This window comes from Paralichthys olivaceus, chromosome 22 (genome assembly GCF_024713975.1).
Source record: "Paralichthys olivaceus isolate ysfri-2021 chromosome 22, ASM2471397v2, whole genome shotgun sequence".
Taxonomy (NCBI): domain Eukaryota; kingdom Metazoa; phylum Chordata; class Actinopteri; order Pleuronectiformes; family Paralichthyidae; genus Paralichthys; species Paralichthys olivaceus.
This window is the reverse complement of record NC_091114.1, coordinates 11,641,603-11,658,259: the sequence shown is the minus strand read 5'-3', so window position 1 is coordinate 11,658,259 and position 16,657 is coordinate 11,641,603. Positions and strand designations below refer to the sequence as shown.

Sequence of the window (16,657 nt, the reverse complement as noted above, 5' to 3'; positions counted from 1 at the left end):
CTGAACCTTTAAATCATATTTTATGTCTTTACATATTTACGTTATTGATGGTTATATTCAACATTATATTACGTCATAGTATTACTTTTGTATTTCAAAGTTTCAACCTCATAAAAGCCATACCACTACTCATCTACTTCTTTTTGTTTCTTGACATGCAAGGTCTTCCATACAAACGGCTCACTCTCAAGGCTTAAAGTGGCTCCTCTGTGCAGCTCAGCAAAAACAAAAGGTTGTCAGACAAGAATACACACCCAGTGTCTGAGCCTCACAGTTCCCTCACATGGAGGACTGGAATACACACAAACAGGCAACAACACAAACCAGAGGCCCAACTGAAGTATCAAATGATTATAGGTCTTTGAATTCCTCATCTGGACATGATGCAACCCAGTGGATTAAAAGGAAAGTTATTAGAGGCCTGTTATTTTAAGTGTAACCTCTCATTTTGTCTCTGTTTCCTACTTCAGAAACCACAATTTGCGTGTGTGTAAGGAGAAGAAACCCGGAAATGTGAGATGTGAAGTGGAGGGGGTGGACCTGCGTGCGTGCGTGTGCGTAAAAGAGAGAGAGAGAGACACTATTCCTCCAGTGTGAGTCCGTGGGAACAGCTCCACATCCACTCCTCAGGCTTTCATCTGATTTCTCTGCTTTACTTTGGATAATTTTAATCAACACGGATATTTTATTTCTGATCAAACTTTTCTTTCCCTCACTTTTGTTTTTCATCTGCTGGATAAAAATGGAAATTACGCATGCGTCCTCCCCTGCGCTCATTAATCCGCGCTGACAAGTCGTGTCAATGCGCGACAGGAAAAACACATTTATACTCGTGTAAGAAAGCGACAATGATCCAGGCTGCGAATGTGGAGAGTTAACACGGAGGAGGTTTAGTGTTTTCCTGCTGCTGCTCTTCGTCTCTTCCGACTCCAAAGATTCACTCGAGTGTCGGTGGTCTATCTCGGAGCAGGGATGACAGTCAAACTGGACTTTGAGGAGTGTTTGAAAGACTCCCCTCGATTCAGGTAAGAGTTTCACCTGCTTCAGCCTTTTTCTCACTGTGATGATGGAGCCAATGAGAACTATGAACTGTGACTCATGTCATTTATTGAGTTTAGATTAAGTTCCAGGAAAGTGGGCACAATCTCAATTTTTAATCCAACTCAGTTTGATTTGTTTGGCACCAAATATCAATATTTATCATCTAAAGGTACAATTACAGAGAAGTTTAAGCTCTGTCAGACTGGTTATTGTAATAAAAGATACTTAAATAGGGATGTCATGATGAACAGCAGCAGCACCAGTAAATAGGAAACTAATAGTATTGAGAATAAATAAAAAGGTTTTGATAATAAAGATGTCAGTAATTAGATTTTAATATCAGTATCTTCTACTTCATTTTGTAATTTAGCTTTTATTTAACCAGGAAGGTCCCATTGAGATACAATACATCCTCTGCCAGGGGGTCCTGGTCCTGATGTGCAGCATTTAAAGTTAAAACATTAAATATCAAGGACAAATAACACACACACACTCACACAAGCTAGACTACTGAAACACAGAACAAACATAGAAACATAACAAATCTGTGGCTGGAATAGATTATGGAAAATAAATGTTAAAAGCAATGACATTGTTCAATGAAAACTAAATGTTTTCAAACAAAAAACAAGGAGAATGTTCTCTACTAATAAATCATTATCCGTACTTGTGTTTATTCTTCATGTTATGCACATTTGCAGTCATGCACAGTGGTTTTATTGTGTTGATGTGGCTTTTCAGGCTCCAAACAACTTAAAATTGCGATGCTTGCAATCTGTATGTCAGCGTCAAGCTGTGTCATGTAGGTGTTTGGGGTCAATAAAGGGAACAACACCTGCAGGCCTGGATGGCTGAAACCTCTGATCCCAGGTCTGATTAAAGTTTGCCACTGGGCCACAGGAAGCTTCTAGCTGTCCTGGAAATTCCGAAACATGTAATTAGAACAACCTAAATAAAGATAACAAGTTGTAATGTAGGTGATTAAAATCATGGATTTCCTAAAAGTACTCAAACATTCTTCACATTATCATTGCTGTGCTCTACTCAACAGCTTATTTCAAGCTTATAAAACCTCATTCAGCTGTCACTGCAGCCACATTCAATCTGTCTTTCAACACAGTATCAACATCTGGCGTAACCCAAAGGGAAGTGTCACTAACTTGGTTATGCAAGCAGCTCCTGAGACTTCGGCAGGGCCTGGGTGTGCCCTGATAGCTCTGCTGCGTCTCGCCTGAGGCCCGGTGGCTGCTTACGTCCCCTCCAGCTGATCTGACATATTTCAGCCCTGAGTCTCGGCCTCACTTTCTCACCCCCTCTCCCACCCCCTTCGTCTGTCTCTGCCGCCTGTATTGGATTTAAGAGACTCGCACGGTGGTGGAAAGTTTGAGTCGTGGCAGCTGCAGTGGTGAGGTCCCGTGTCAGGGTTAGAGAAGCAGAGGGGTGAAGGAAAACAGGAGAAAGGGAGGAGAAGGAACGAGAAGGAAGGCCGGAGTTATCACACAGTCAATAAAAGAGATAAACGAGGACAGAGAGAAAGGGAAGTGGCGGTGCTGCCTCCTGTTGCTAGGTAACGATGAGAGGTGGTGGGGTGACAGGAAGTGAAGCGAGATGCGCAGAGGTGATCAACAGGAGAGACAGGAAGTGTGCGTTCTGCGGGGAGAACCACGGCGGAAACTCAAACTAATTCGCTCTTGTGCTCTCTCTCAGTTCAAGAAGAAATGAAGGTGCCGCTTTAACGTGCCATCTTCCCCTCCTGTGGCCTCCTGATGCCCTTTCCCATCAATCCCTCTCTTTTCTTCTCTCCCTCCCTCCTTAGCCGACTCGTCCCTTTGGTCACATTTCAAGAAGTCGTGACCTCAGGCTTTGATTCCAGCATCCCCGCACTAACAAACACAGGAACACAAACACTCACTGTCTGTCCAGGGCCTCTTCTCTCTCTCTCGCTCTCTCTCCCCTTTTTTCTTTCCTTCCTCTGTCTCTCTCTCTTTTGCTCTGTCTCTCTGTACTGTCGGTGGAAGGCAGCGGAAACCACATAGTTGAGCTGTTGGTTTGAGGAGGGACGATACTGACTGTCTCACCAAAAACGGTCATGCACACGCATTACTGAGGCTCTTCTGTGCAATCAGTCCGACACTGCAGAACAAAAACACTGGATGTTTGTCTTTAACGTCTCAGCGTGTCGTTACCTCCTGCTGGCCGACACAATGGTCACATGACTGTCATGTCCACAGGCTGCGTTCAACGACACAGGGATGCTTTTTTTACGTTCTACCCAAAGTCACAGAGTTTCTAAAAAGACGTTGAGCTCAGTTACAGTTAAGTGACTATAAATAGATGCATGTGAGTTGCAATAGCCATGGAATCTGTGGTGCACTGACTCATAGTAACGTTAGCAACAACGTTAAAAGAGTTTCAAATAACAAGACGCATTGTGTTGAGTGAAAAGTATTTAAAATTATTTGAACAAGAGAGTGACAACTAATTAACTGTTCTGTTGATATCTCTCTAATTTAATAATTTAATAAAGACAGTGCACAAAAATAAACAGTGATTAGTTTATCACTGTATTTTTTATTTTATTATTTATCCCTTATTCGAATAACAAATCCTTCTCTTAAATTTCCTCTTCTTGTTAAATAATAAATAAGGAGAAGGAGAACCTGTCCTTGTTGGAGCAGCACTCCGTCTGGATCCGAAATCTCAATCGTGAAAGTGTGAAACCATTTTGAACGTAAACCACCTAACAAACATTTCCTCCTCCACAAAAGAGGCAGTTCTACACTGATTTGTCGTCATAGAGATATAACAGCAGGACTTTTAACGCACCAGGGTTCATGTGACATAGTGTATGTAAAGTGACCTTTGACCTGAGCTCCTGTGTGTAACTCTCTGTGAAATTTCTTTTCAGAGCTGAAATTGAAGTCGTCCAAAATGACGTCAGCGAACTCGAGACGCGATTAGACAAGGTGAGAACACACACACACACACACACACACACACACACACACACACACACACACACACACACACACACACACACACACACTTACACAGTAAGTGAGAGGTGTGAAGTGTTTGAGGTACACTACACCTGGAATCGAACAGGAAGTAGCTGCAGGTGCTGCTTCCTCTTTGTTTTGTCAGTTCTGCTTTGATACAATAAGACACATTCCACACGTCGTATTAATGTTTGTTTGTTTGAGAGGTCACATACTCTGTGTGTGTGACCTGATATCTGAATATTTATACGTCACGCTACATTATTTCTGACTTCATGCCACACAGCGTTCTATCTGTGTTCTGTAGTTTGCTAAAAATAAAAAATAAAAACATGGAAATAGATTGTGAATCCTGATTAATGTGCAGCAGCAGGGAGATGCAGTCAATGAGACAAACAGGATGAACCAGGTTTGAGCCCTTTAGGCTGCTCTGCTTTGTGCGAGTTCCCTTGAGCAAAGTAACGACTCTGTAGCAGCTCCAGTGAACTTTGACCTCATTGTCAAAGAGGCAGAGAGATTTCCCTGCAAGCTGAAACACCAGGCATGCTGCATGCTGCACACAAAATCAAAGTAAAGTTTTTACTATGGCCAGAAATAAAACACATGTCAGGTTTAACTGCTTTTTAAGAGTTGCGGTTGCGTCAGTGTTGTGTTAACAACTTGATTTGCCTCCTCCACTTGGTCAAAATGATCAAATTATGCACTTATAGTTTTTTATTTTTACTTTGTTCAAAGTTCTCTCTAAAATATGTCACCCCATTAAACGCACCAATGTTTTAAAATCCAAATCCAGCCTGTAAAAACCTCTCAATAGTTTTTTTCCTTAGCGTCTCACTCTGACTGCTTCATTGCTTGAATGTGACGTGTCCTGTACTCACTCCTCTCCTTTAATCCTTCACACTGATCACGACCTCTGGGTGAAGCATTCAGGATGACTGTGTGATGTGTTTGCGTCCCGCAGCTCGTGAAACAATGCCAGGCCATGCTGGAGGCCGGCAGAGTCTACTGCCAGACCAGCAAGAGCTTTGTCAGCGGCCTCCGGGAGCTGGGACATCAGTGCTCCGGGGACAAGATGATGGAGGTGAGAGGAGCATATGGTTGTTAACTCATCATTTCTCCTCTAAGATTGCATGATAGAGAGATACTCATCTTATTTTATCCAGACGGTCAAATGTTTCACACTGTTCTTGTGGAACCTTTATGTTTTGTATAAGTGAATTGGAGTGAGTCTAATCTTGAATCTCTGTCCTGCAGGAGTGTTTGGACATGTTTTCCAAAAAGCTGTCCGTTATCTTGGAGGCGCAGGGGGTGAGTCTGTCTGTCGAGGCGTTTGACTTTCTGCCTCCGCACAGAAAGTTTCCATTCCAGTCGTGACGCTTATCAGCTGCAGTATGTGGTCAAGCAAGGTTGCAGCTAACGTTACGATTGACATTTACCCGTTGTTTCACCTACTCCCTGCCAGGAAGTGATCGAGACCACACAGAAGTCTGTCAAGACCAAGCTGCAGAACTTTGTTAAAGAGTGAGTGAGCTGTTTATAGCATGCATCTTTTTTTTGTTTTTACCTCCTGTCTCCCTTTAACAACTCGACCCACTCCCCTGCATATCTGCCAACTATTATCCCACTGCATGAAAACTCATTTCCCTTTCTTCTCACACTTCGTCTTGTGTTCTGCTCTCATTCCTGGGAACTATACGGGAGATTCAATGAGCAAGAGGATGTGTGATAGCATCTGACAGGAGTCATTATTACTCTTTTGATGTTTAGCCAGAGACACATTTCCCTCTACGTTTCTACAACACGTCTCTGCTTCCTCCTGTTGCAACATTAATGAAGCTAAAATATCCAGATGCTGCCATCTTGTGCTTTTGACGCCATGTGTTTGCGGTTTAGAGCCGCGCATGCACTCGATCAATGATTGTAAATAACAATCTGCAGATAAATAATCCAGCACCAAACCTTCGATAACAACCTTCTTTTCACTTTTCACAGCGAAAACTATTTACGAGCATATTCTAGTGCACCGACCCTGTAACTGTCTCATCAAACTGTCATTTCACGTATTTGTCAATTAAACATTGAATCCACATGTGAGCAGAATGAAAAGGAATTATTTCCTGTCCCTCAGAGATGTCCGTAAGTTCAAAGATGTGCGTAAGGAGTTCGAGCGCAGCAGCGAAACCCTGGAGGGGGCGCTGTCGAGAAACGCTCAGGCCCCACGGGGGAAGCAAAACGATGTGGAGGAGGTGAGCAACGCTCTGCTCAACGCACGCAGGACCTTTCGGTCTGAGGCCCTGGACTACGTCCTGGAGGTGAGAAATCACAGTTTATCAATCCATCGACTTGTGTTTGCTTAAAAACATAGATATGCACATTTGGTCTACATATGTTTGAACAATCAGCTGAAAGAGGTTCAAAGACTTCCAGCATCGTCACAGCACTCACAAAACCTTTCAGAGTCTTTAGCCTTCATATAAACAGTGGATTCATTTGCCTCGGGGCTTCTCTCCAGGTCTGTGGTTGTGTCTCTCGGCGTCTGAAACAGCCTCTGAGTGTCTGGTTATGGAAACATGAAGTTTTCTGAAACCGCTGCTTCCTTTTGTTCCAGATTAATGTCATAGAGGCCAAGAAGAAGACCGACATTCTCATGGCAGTGAGTTCACTCTGACCTATTTTTGTTTGATATCTTTGTGTCTGTATCTTCAAAACATTTAAGTTAAAGAGTCGAATGGAAATGTCTCGTGTGTCCTGTCAGATGTTGTCACTGATGGAGGCTCAGGCCCAGTTCTTCCAACAAGGCCACCAGTCTCTGTCAGAACTGGATGAGTATCGACAGAAGCTGAATGAAGAGGTAACTGATCGAGCCTGACTGCAAACAGAGCACGTGTGTGTGTGTGTACAAAATAACTCGACAATGCATGGACACATTTTCACCACAATTAGTATGAATATTACTTGAGATGGGTTTTTCAGACGATTAACTTTTGGAGTAAAGATAATATATTTTATATATATTTTTTGGCATAATTAATTATTGTTTAGTAGTAGTAGTATTCATTTGGATTATTTAACAATCAATATATCGTGTATTTATTTTTTAAATGTTATTATTTATGAACAAATCACAAATAGATAAATAAAAGAGACATTTAACGTGACTTGTGCTTTTTATCATGGGAGTTGTTGTTAACAAATGAGGTAAAGGAAGGAGTAAGATAAGTTTGCTCAAAAGTTTGGAGGCAGAAGGAAACAAATCCCAGCTCAAAGTAGAAAAAGTCCACTGTTACAAATTATAAGGCCTTAAAGGGAATTTATACCAGGCTGAGATCCTCATAGGAATTACATCAGTTCCTCCCAACCTCAACCATTAAAATGGGTTTTCATTAACTTTCTCTAAACTTTGCTGTTTTATTGTGAAATCTTTTTTTATGTGATACAAACCAGAGTCAAACCAGAGCAGCTGCAGTTTGTTTTAATTCATTTACTTCAAAGTGAATCATTCCATGCAGGTTTCAAATAATAAAATATCCTGCAGATGGTTTGTGGAGCAGAAAATGGATTAACTAAATATATATAAAACAAAAGCATGTTTGTGTACAATTATCTACATGGTTTCTTCAATGACAGGATATAGAACGGTGCTTTTTTTTTGGTTGGGGGTGACGAGTCACAAGCTGACATCACACTTTCATCGTGACAGGAAATAGTGAGCAACAACAGGAAATATTTCAAATGTCTGTTTATGTGTGTGTGCGTGTGTGTGTGTTTGTGTGTGCGTGCGTGCGTGTGTATGTGTGTGTCTGTGTCTGTGTGCTAATCCCTGTTTCTTGACCGTCAACCTTGAACCTCAGCAGTTTTACCTTTGAGTTGAGTTTTCACTAAATGAAACAGGATGTTTCAGCTCTCAGTGGCCGAATCAAACCGCAGAGAAGCTCTTCCTGTTTCGACAGGAAACAACAGGAATGACGATACAGAGCGATGGAGAGACAAAGACGACTAATAGATTAGCTGTGGTGTTGTTGCTCAGTTTGTCGCAGGAGGTTCAACACTCGAATTCCTGCTTCCTGGAGCGTCGGCAGGAGAGACGACCCTCTGCCTCCAACATGAGCGTCTCTCTGCATCTCTGTCTTTCATCAAGCAAACAATCAAAATGAAGAAACGATCCAAAGGGAAAGTTTCCCACAGTGAAAGACAAAATGAAACAGGAACATGTACAGTATACACACTTTTGATTTTGCAGAGGATTCTGCAGTTTTTAAGATCAAACCTCCCAGTGGTTTTCCTCCATTTTGACTTGACTGGTTGGTCAAAGGTCAAGGTCACAGTGACGTCATATGAGTCTGGGGAACAAGATGCATGTAGATGGAAACTGCACTGGTTGACTGAGGCATGCAGCTGCAGGACAGTAGATCTGCTCTAAGGAGGAATATAAATCATTTGAAAATAAATCAGGAGAGTGACTTCCCTCCGATTCTGTTTTACCAGCACACTCAGTTTGTCCTGAACGCAGCAAGAGAGAAGAGGGACATGGAGCAGAGACACGCTGCGATCAAGAAAAAGGTAAAAGAGAACGTTTGGTTAAATCCCAAAATAAAATCCTGCCACACCTTTTATTCACACATAGTAATTACTGTAAAATCTACTCTTTGGTATTTTATTATCAGCACTTCTGATGCGTGTCTGATTTAAATTTTCTTCTACACAGCCCTTATACTCTGTCGGACCGATTGATTGATTGATTGATTGTAATATCATCTTTCTTAACTATTTGCAGGACGTCTCCTACGATGACTCCATCATGGATTTCAATGCAGACGCAGCTAATGGGATTGCCATGGAAGGATACCTCTATAAGAGAGCCAGCAACGCCTTCAAGACCTGGAGCAGGTATCAGTTCACTTGTGCAGTAACAGACGAGCCATGTCCTGTTTGTCTTTGTCTGTCTGTGTTTGAGCGACAACAATGAATTCAAATTTTCTTCCTCCTCTTCAGACGCTGGTTCTCAATTCAAAAGAATCAGCTGGTTTATCAGAAGAAATTCAAGGTATATTTTAAATGGTGTCTTTAAAAAGCAATTGTCATAGAACACGTAGATGTATTTGAAGACAGACGTTCACATGTACTCAAACACACGCCCGCAGTCTGACCCCCATGTCATTCCTGTGTGCGTCTCTCTCTCTCAGGATCAGCCCACAGTTGTGGTGGAGGACTTGCGTCTCTGCACAGTGAAGCACAGCGCTGAAAACGAGAGGCGCTTCTGCTTTGAAGTGGTCTCCCCTTCAAAGTGAGTTTGCATGAGTGAACGTTCCTGATGACGTTAGTGCATATGTGTGTTTTCATCAGCGTTAAGTGCATGGAGTAAAGGGTCCCGCGGAAAGAAATGAGGTGATTACAGTGAGTGTGTGTGTGTGTGTTTGTGTGTGTAGGTGTTGTTTGTTGCAGGCCGACTCGGAGAGGCAGCAGCAAGCCTGGATCACTGCCGTCCAAAACAGCATCGCCTCAGCCTTTCAGGAGTGCAGGGAGGACCCAAACAGCCCAGTGAGAACACACACACACACACACACACACACACACACACACACACACACACACACACACACACAGACACACACATTATCTTCTATAAATACATTTTTCTGTGGGAGTTATTCGCCTTTGTGTGTGTCCCCTCACTCTTTTATGTGTGTGTGTTTATCAGAGACAGCGCTGCAGTTCGGTGTCTGCGAGTAGTTTGTTAGGCGGGGGAGGAGGAGGGGGAGGAGGTGCAGATCAGCAGAACGGGGGCTTCAAGGCGCTGGAGGAGGTTCAGTCGATCCCAGGGAACCGGGAGTGCTGCGACTGCGGAGAGCCCGGTCCCGACTGGGCCTCCATCAACCTGGGCATCACGCTCTGTATCGTCTGCTCGGGAATACACAGGTAGAGTGCACACACACACACACACACACACACACACACTTGGCTTGAGCTCTAATAGTTTTGCTGCTTTAACAGGAGCCTGGGAGTCCATTTCTCCAAAGTGCGCTCGCTCACTCTGGACTCCTGGGAGCCAGAACTCGTTAAGGTAATTCAGTCTTTTAACTACACAACCTCATTATTGCCTTTTCTGTGTTAACACAATGTTCCAATGATTGTGCAACACATAACGTGACAGTTTCCTCTAACCTAACTATCCAAATCGACTTAATTGGCGATGAAACATTTCTTTTCTTTCTTTCTTTAGTTGATGTGTGAATTAGGAAACACAGTAATCAACAGGATCTACGAGGCGCGCGTCGATAATATGACCCTCAAGAAGCCACATCCCTCCAGTCCCAGGTACTAATAATCAATATCTATCAATCTGCAGACATTAAAGGGCAGTTTCACTGATTCTGCTCTTGCCGTTTAGTTTACGTAAGCCTAGAAAGAACTGCTCTGTGTGTGTGTGTGTGTGTGTGTGTGTGTGTCGTCATGGCAAAATGTGGTCCTACTGTAGCAGAAACTACCACAGAGGTGGTTTGTGTGTCACTGCAATAACATCACAACTGTGCATGCCACAAAACTTCACAGGTGTGCATTGTAGATGAGAGAAGGGTGTGTGAATGAATACCGAGCCGTCATGTGATAATGACGTAATGACTTCTGAGTACTCGTGGACTGGAGTGTCAGTGTTGAGGGGCGGAGCTGAGAAATCAATCTCTTCCTGCTGTTTTATCAATGGCTTCACACAAAGATGATTGAATTCATATTTGTTTTACACTGATGTTAAAAAACGGACCCGTCACTCTGATCGGCTGCAGATCTCCACAGCCGACAAACCTCTTCGCACTTATTTTTAACTTCCTCTTCTGTCTTCTCATGCATCGCAGCAGACAGGAAGTGCCACAGGTACGAGATGCATGTGTCTAACAACGTGACTTCAGAGTCTGGAAACTTGTCGTGAGGCTGCATGATTTCTGCAGCACGAGCTTTTATTCCTGTCATGTGTTATTTAATCATTTTAGTGTCTCACTCACATTTTTAATTTTAACTTTTTTTTTGCCATTTGTACGTATTTATAAACCTAATGTGTGATGTTACACAGCTGATACACATGGATTTAAATATTCTTTAGGTTAAAGAAAACTTACATTTGTGCCATAATCCCTTTTTTTCAGACCTAGATGGATTTATTTTTAGCTGAATTTATGACTTTATTAAACTAGAATGGCTTTCAGGGAGCGCACACTCGCAATGTTAAAAAAATCCTGGATTTCTGCTGTGATCTGGATCTGCTCCAAAATTTAGGTCATTCCCCACCCCTCCACAAAAGTGTATGCTAATTCATTCTGTAGTTTTTGTTCCATCCTACAAACTAACAAAAAAAATGCAGATGAAGATATAACCTCAGTTCTCAATAGAGCTGTGTTTAACATTCTTGTTGCACAGCAGCACAACCAAGCAGCGGAGTCCCACCGAGAGTGTGTGAAACTGACAAACACAGCTCTGCATGTTGTCGCCTTTTGTTTTGTACGTTGTCTCATTTTGTCCGTGTTTCTCGTCTTCGACATGTTTCTGCTTCTCAGAGGAGACAAGGAGTCTTGGATTCGATCAAAGTATGTTGAGAAGAAGTTCATCCAAAAGCTGCCGGAGACCGGCCGAAACTCTCTGCAGAGGCTGTCCAGTGGTAAAAAGGCCCGCGCGTCCACGCAGGACCGGACGGCGCAGCGGCCGCCGCTCAAACCCAAACCGAACCGAGCCACTCTGCCGAGGGTCACAGGTAAAGAATGAGAGAAGGGATGCAGAAATATGTGGGCTGATGAAGATGTAAAGGCTGGTTCCATCTGTTGCTGATGGTCACAAAACACACACACACACACACACACACACACACACACACACACACACACACACACACACACACACATACATAAAGACACAAAGGATTATCAGCTTTTGCTGGATCACCAAGTCTGGGGAGTGTGTGTGTGTGTTTGTGTGTGTGAGTGTGTGTGTGTTTGTGTGTGTGAGTGTGAGTGTTTTGCTTGGGGTAGTCAGCAGGATAAACCAGTAATCATGGCCTTCTCTCATCCCTTTCTTTCTCTCTCTCTCTCTCACACACACACACACACACTGTCTGTCTTTCCTCAGGGCTGAACTCCAGTGACATTGTCCAAAAGAATAATACAAGCTCTCCCAAAAGTAAGATAAAACACACACACACACACACACACAGATATACACAGTGTGATTAACATGGACTGGACAAGTGTCATACCACATTAAATGTATTAAATCAAGTCATCGTCATAGCTACGCTTTCATGTGTCTTAATGTCCTTTCCCCTTTGACAACAACACAAATGAACTCGTGCCTCCCTCAGATATGGACGAGGAAGAGGAGGATCTGAGCGGACTTCACCCCGGAGCGCTGCTGTACCGGTCTGCGGCCCTGCAGAACTTCCCCGTCATGGCTGACGCTCTGGCTCACGGCGCCGACGTCAACTGGGTCAACGTGGCCGAGGAGTCCAGCACGCCACTGATACAGGCCGTCTCTGCGGTGAGGGAAACCACTGTTAAACATCCACCCAATAATATTTACACTCAGAGGACAGGAAGTGCCACAGGTTCGAGGTGCACGTGGTTAACTCGACCTAGACTCTCACTATTACACAAGCAAAATCAAAGATGTAGCGAAGCGATATGTCATGAGGTCTGTTGAACACATCCATGCTCTTGACTGGGGGACAAACCTCTAATAGCTTTCCTGTTGCACCACCCACCAATCAAAATACAATTTGCACTAAAAATATCTGAGCCCATTCATGCAACTTAAAAAGCCTTGGTCTGTCTTGAGTTTTCCTTTAGGTGCCACCAGCTGGGTTTTATAATTTGAGTCTTTAGGCGAAAGTAAAGGGATTGTCGTTGTCTGCATATAAGAGCGTGTTGTTGTGTTGGGAGCAGAACGCCCTGGCTGCCTGTGAGTTCCTGCTGCAGAACGGCGCCAACGTGAACCAGGCCGACAGCAACGGGAGAGGACCGCTGCACCACGCCACCATCCTCGGTCACACTGGGTACGACGCACTCACACACACACGCACGCTGTCACACATACTGCACGTCTTCAGCGTTTTAGCAAAGCCGACTTATAGAGGCTCATATTCACACTTATGGGCAATTTAGATTCTCAGTTAAGCTAATCTGAACTCTGGAAGCAACAGAAACCAGAGGAAACCCACGCAGACATGGGGAGAACATGCAAACCTCACACAGAACAACCTGAAATTCAAAACCCAGAACTGATCTGTGAGACAAAATTGCAATTAAGGCTGCAAAAAAGTCTCAACTGCTAAATTACCACGTCATTTTTTCATCTTGTGATTAATAGGTATTAACACAGGTTGGTTCTTCAGGCAGAAATACGAGCACAGAAAATTAAAACACACACAAAATCTATTTAAGCCTCCGGACACGTTGCCCGATTCCATTAACAGAGTGAAATGGATTCACCCTGTCTGCCCAGATGACGTGACGTGAAACAAGCTGATATAACACTTAACTTTTGTATATATTTTAGAACTTAGACACCTCACATGATTATCTGACAACATTATTGCGACATGAATGAATGTGACAGTTTGTTTGGCACACGTTTTGGAAACAGAAAGCATTTCACAGCTCTTATCTCCTCGGTCTGATTGCAGGGCGTCGCTGCGTTGCACAAGTCTAAAACATGATTTGTCATAACAGAGCAAGAACGTTTAAGTGAGACAAATGTATCTGAGATACTTGAGTGGTCCTGAAGGATGATTCCTCCTTTTTGACCAAATAAGTCCAGAAAGTAAAAGAACCACATGAGCTTTGGCACATTTCTGTTTGTATTTCTACCCAGTCGGGAAGTTTGAAGTTTGAAGATGCAGTTTTTTGGGGAAATTACAAAAAGTTGGGATTACCACTCTTTTGATGCATCTCTTTTCTTTTCTCCAGGCTGGTTTGTCTCTTCTTGAAGCGAGGCGCGGACTACAACGCCAAAGACAAGAACGACAAAGACCCAATAACTATCGCCGTGGACAACGCCAACGCCGACATCGTCACGTTGTGAGTGTTCGACATGAGAGAAACCTCTGACGTGACATTTCGACAAGAGCAACTCCTCTAACTGATGCTCTACCTTTTCAGGCTGCGGATCGCCAAAATGAACAAGGAGATGCGGGAGATGGACGGAGCGTTCGGCCAATCAGGTCACTCAAAGGGGCAGGGATCTGGGGGGGTATTGGGCGGGAGTGGAGGTGGGCTGGCCCACACCAGAAAGAGCCTGCAGGCTATAAAGAACCATATAAGTGGCTGGGCTCTGGGTGCCCAAAATGACTAGTGGGGATAAAAATCAAACCTGCAATGGGCTTGAAAGTATCACTGGTGGAATCACTGGTTTTTTCCTGTCCTGTGGTTTTTATCTGCCGCCTGTGCAACATCTTTAAGTATGAAGAAAGTAAAAAGCCAGAATATGTGGTACTACAGTTTAAAGAACGTAAATGAAAACAGATTTGTTGATCTGAAAAGACAGAAACCTGTCGGGACGCAAAGAACGGACATTTGTGTGAAGTTTTGTCTTCCACATGCACTTTGAGTTACAAACGCACATCATCCTGCACTTTGCAGTCCACAAAAATCTCCAAAGACCAGAAACAGAAAGTTGCTTCATGTGGTTGTTTCCAATGTTTCTCTGTCGTGTGCATGGGTGTGTTTATGTGTATAATGGGCCTATATCAGGTCTGTTTTTATCATATATGTGTATTTGGGATATTTTTATATGTGCAGACTCTATCAGATGTTTTTTTTATAAAATGTCGACCGTTATTTTCAGCCCAGTGAAGATAAATTCAGTTGGGTTTGGTTCTCAAAGACTATTCTATGAATAGTGATGCAGTTTGAGCTTTTATAGTTTTATGAATGTGTTCTGTATTTATCAGAATTTCATGGTGCCAGAGCGAGCTCTGTGCTGTGGCCTCCGAGCTTCAGGTTCACAGTGGGTTGTGTTTGCATTTTGTCATTTGGCTCCTTTTCAAGCTGCAGAGTCCATTCTTTCATGATCAAGTCGACTTCACGGCCTTTTCGAATCCCTGTTTTCGGTCTTTCTCTCATGAAGGAATGGAAATGTGAGGCTTGTGTCTGCTTGAAACAACTGCTGGTCAGTATCTGATGTGCTGTGCTTTGTCGTTATGTTTGTGTCCTTGTCGAACGCACTCGTGTGCCTTTTGCCCTCTTCCTGCTGAGACGTCCGGCCGTCAACTGCTTGTTAAGTGTGCCACCTACTGAACACTAAGAGGTACAGTGCACGTGCATGCCCTAATGTGTGTTTTGTTTGTTCAGCTGCATGCTTCCTGCTGTCGGGCTAAAACTCAGGAAATAGCTGGTGGAGTTGAAAGTCATTAAAACTAAATATGTCCCCTTCAGCATGATGTAGCGTTTAAGGACAGATGTTATGCTTCAAACGCACATGTGTCTCATTATGTGCTCGGAAAGAAAGGGACAATAAACCAAGAATTAAAAAGCAAGAAAAGATGTCAATGCATGTTTGATAATCTTTAAACAACGTGAGGTTTTATGGCTCATGTTGTCCTCTGTGATCTCTCCCAGGTGATGAAACGTACCAGGACATCTTCAGGGACTTTTCTCACATGGCCTCCAACAACCCAGAGAAGCTCAAGCGCCGCAGCGCTGACCCCAAATTTTAACCAGCTGCTGCCCCGGCCTCCTCACCCTCCCGTGTGCAACGCCACAGTTCACACTGCCGCCTCACGTACAGACAAACCTGCCCAACTCAAATCCACACACACACAGATACACACTCACTTTCCCTGGCTGCGATCCACATGTTCAGTCATAGCTCAGCTGGTGTTGACTTCAGAGGGGCACACGCTCCGAACAGTGAATTCTTTGTGCGAGCACGTAAGAGCAGAACAATTGCGTTGGAGTGGAAACGCCGGAGCAGCTTTATGAGAGCAGCATGAGGTGTCTTCATGTCCAACAGAGGGTGACGCCATCACTCTGCCAAGATTTCCTAATTAAATCCAGTAAACCTATTGGGTTTTTTTTTTTTTTTTTAACTAAAAACATCTGTTTTGTGTTCCTCCTCCATTTCCCCTCAACTTTTTACATGAGAAGTGAAGAAGGTGAATTTTTATCATCCACTGAATAATAATGTATGACCATTTTTACATTTGAAAGATTTTTAGACACTGTTCATTTTGTGAAAACCACGTGAGGTACTTGAGATTTGTATCATCAAATAAAATGAATCTTACTTTTAAGTATGTTTAAATGCTTTTTTAAATTTCAGAGCCACCACCACCAACAGTCCCCTTAAATTCAATTAAGCTGCACTCAATTACACACACTTATAATATCAGTCCTCTTAAGGTGATTTTTTTTTAAATTTCAATCCACTAGTTGTTCTTTGACAAATAAAGAAAATGTTGGAAGTCTCGCAAAAAACCTGGATCCACACCAAAACTTCATGAGTACAAAGGGAGAGGGGTGAGAACATAACCACCAACAGCATTGGTGGAGTCAATGAATAAATAATAATAAATAAAAGTTTATCGTTTCATGTTTTGAGTGACACTCATTCCTATGTTTTGATGTCGAGTGAACAAAGCT

The 16,657-nt window shown here is 43.2% G+C and overlaps 1 protein-coding gene across 2 annotated transcripts; it reads left to right on the top strand.

The window, feature by feature from the left end:
- Positions 1-128: 128 nt before the first annotated feature.
- Positions 129-16,308, top strand: acap1 (ArfGAP with coiled-coil, ankyrin repeat and PH domains 1). 2 transcript variants are annotated; one of them, XR_011239815.1, is made up of 23 exons: positions 129-1,025; positions 3,950-4,007; positions 5,002-5,121; positions 5,295-5,348; positions 5,503-5,561; positions 6,169-6,352; positions 6,649-6,693; positions 6,796-6,891; positions 8,526-8,600; positions 8,815-8,927; positions 9,033-9,084; positions 9,224-9,324; positions 9,467-9,578; positions 9,739-9,956; positions 10,032-10,101; positions 10,261-10,355; positions 11,585-11,778; positions 12,150-12,200; positions 12,382-12,557; positions 12,962-13,071; positions 13,985-14,095; positions 14,177-15,323; positions 15,635-16,308. XR_011239815.1 is itself a non-coding variant. In XM_069518309.1 (23 exons), the coding sequence occupies exons 1-23, from the start codon at positions 973-975 to the stop codon at positions 15,730-15,732; spliced, it is 2,307 nt and encodes a 768-aa protein (XP_069374410.1). In that variant the 5' UTR covers positions 129-972; the 3' UTR covers positions 15,733-16,308. The 2 variants fall into 2 exon arrangements, 1 of the variants encoding a protein (XP_069374410.1); XM_069518309.1 differs by having other exon boundaries at positions 14,177-14,238.
- The last annotated feature ends 349 nt before the right edge of the window (positions 16,309-16,657 follow it).

Bases quoted from the DNA above. Each gene is read 5' to 3' on its own strand.
- acap1 (XM_069518309.1), top strand. From the start codon at position 973: ATGACAGTCAAACTGGACTTTGAGGAGTGTTTGAAAGACTCCCCTCGA. The intron at 6,353-6,648 runs GTGAGAAATCAC...CTTTTGTTCCAG, and splicing joins CCCTGGACTACGTCCTGGAG to ATTAATGTCATAGAGGCCAA. The intron at 13,072-13,984 runs GTACGACGCACT...TCTTTTCTCCAG, and splicing joins ACCATCCTCGGTCACACTGG to GCTGGTTTGTCTCTTCTTGA.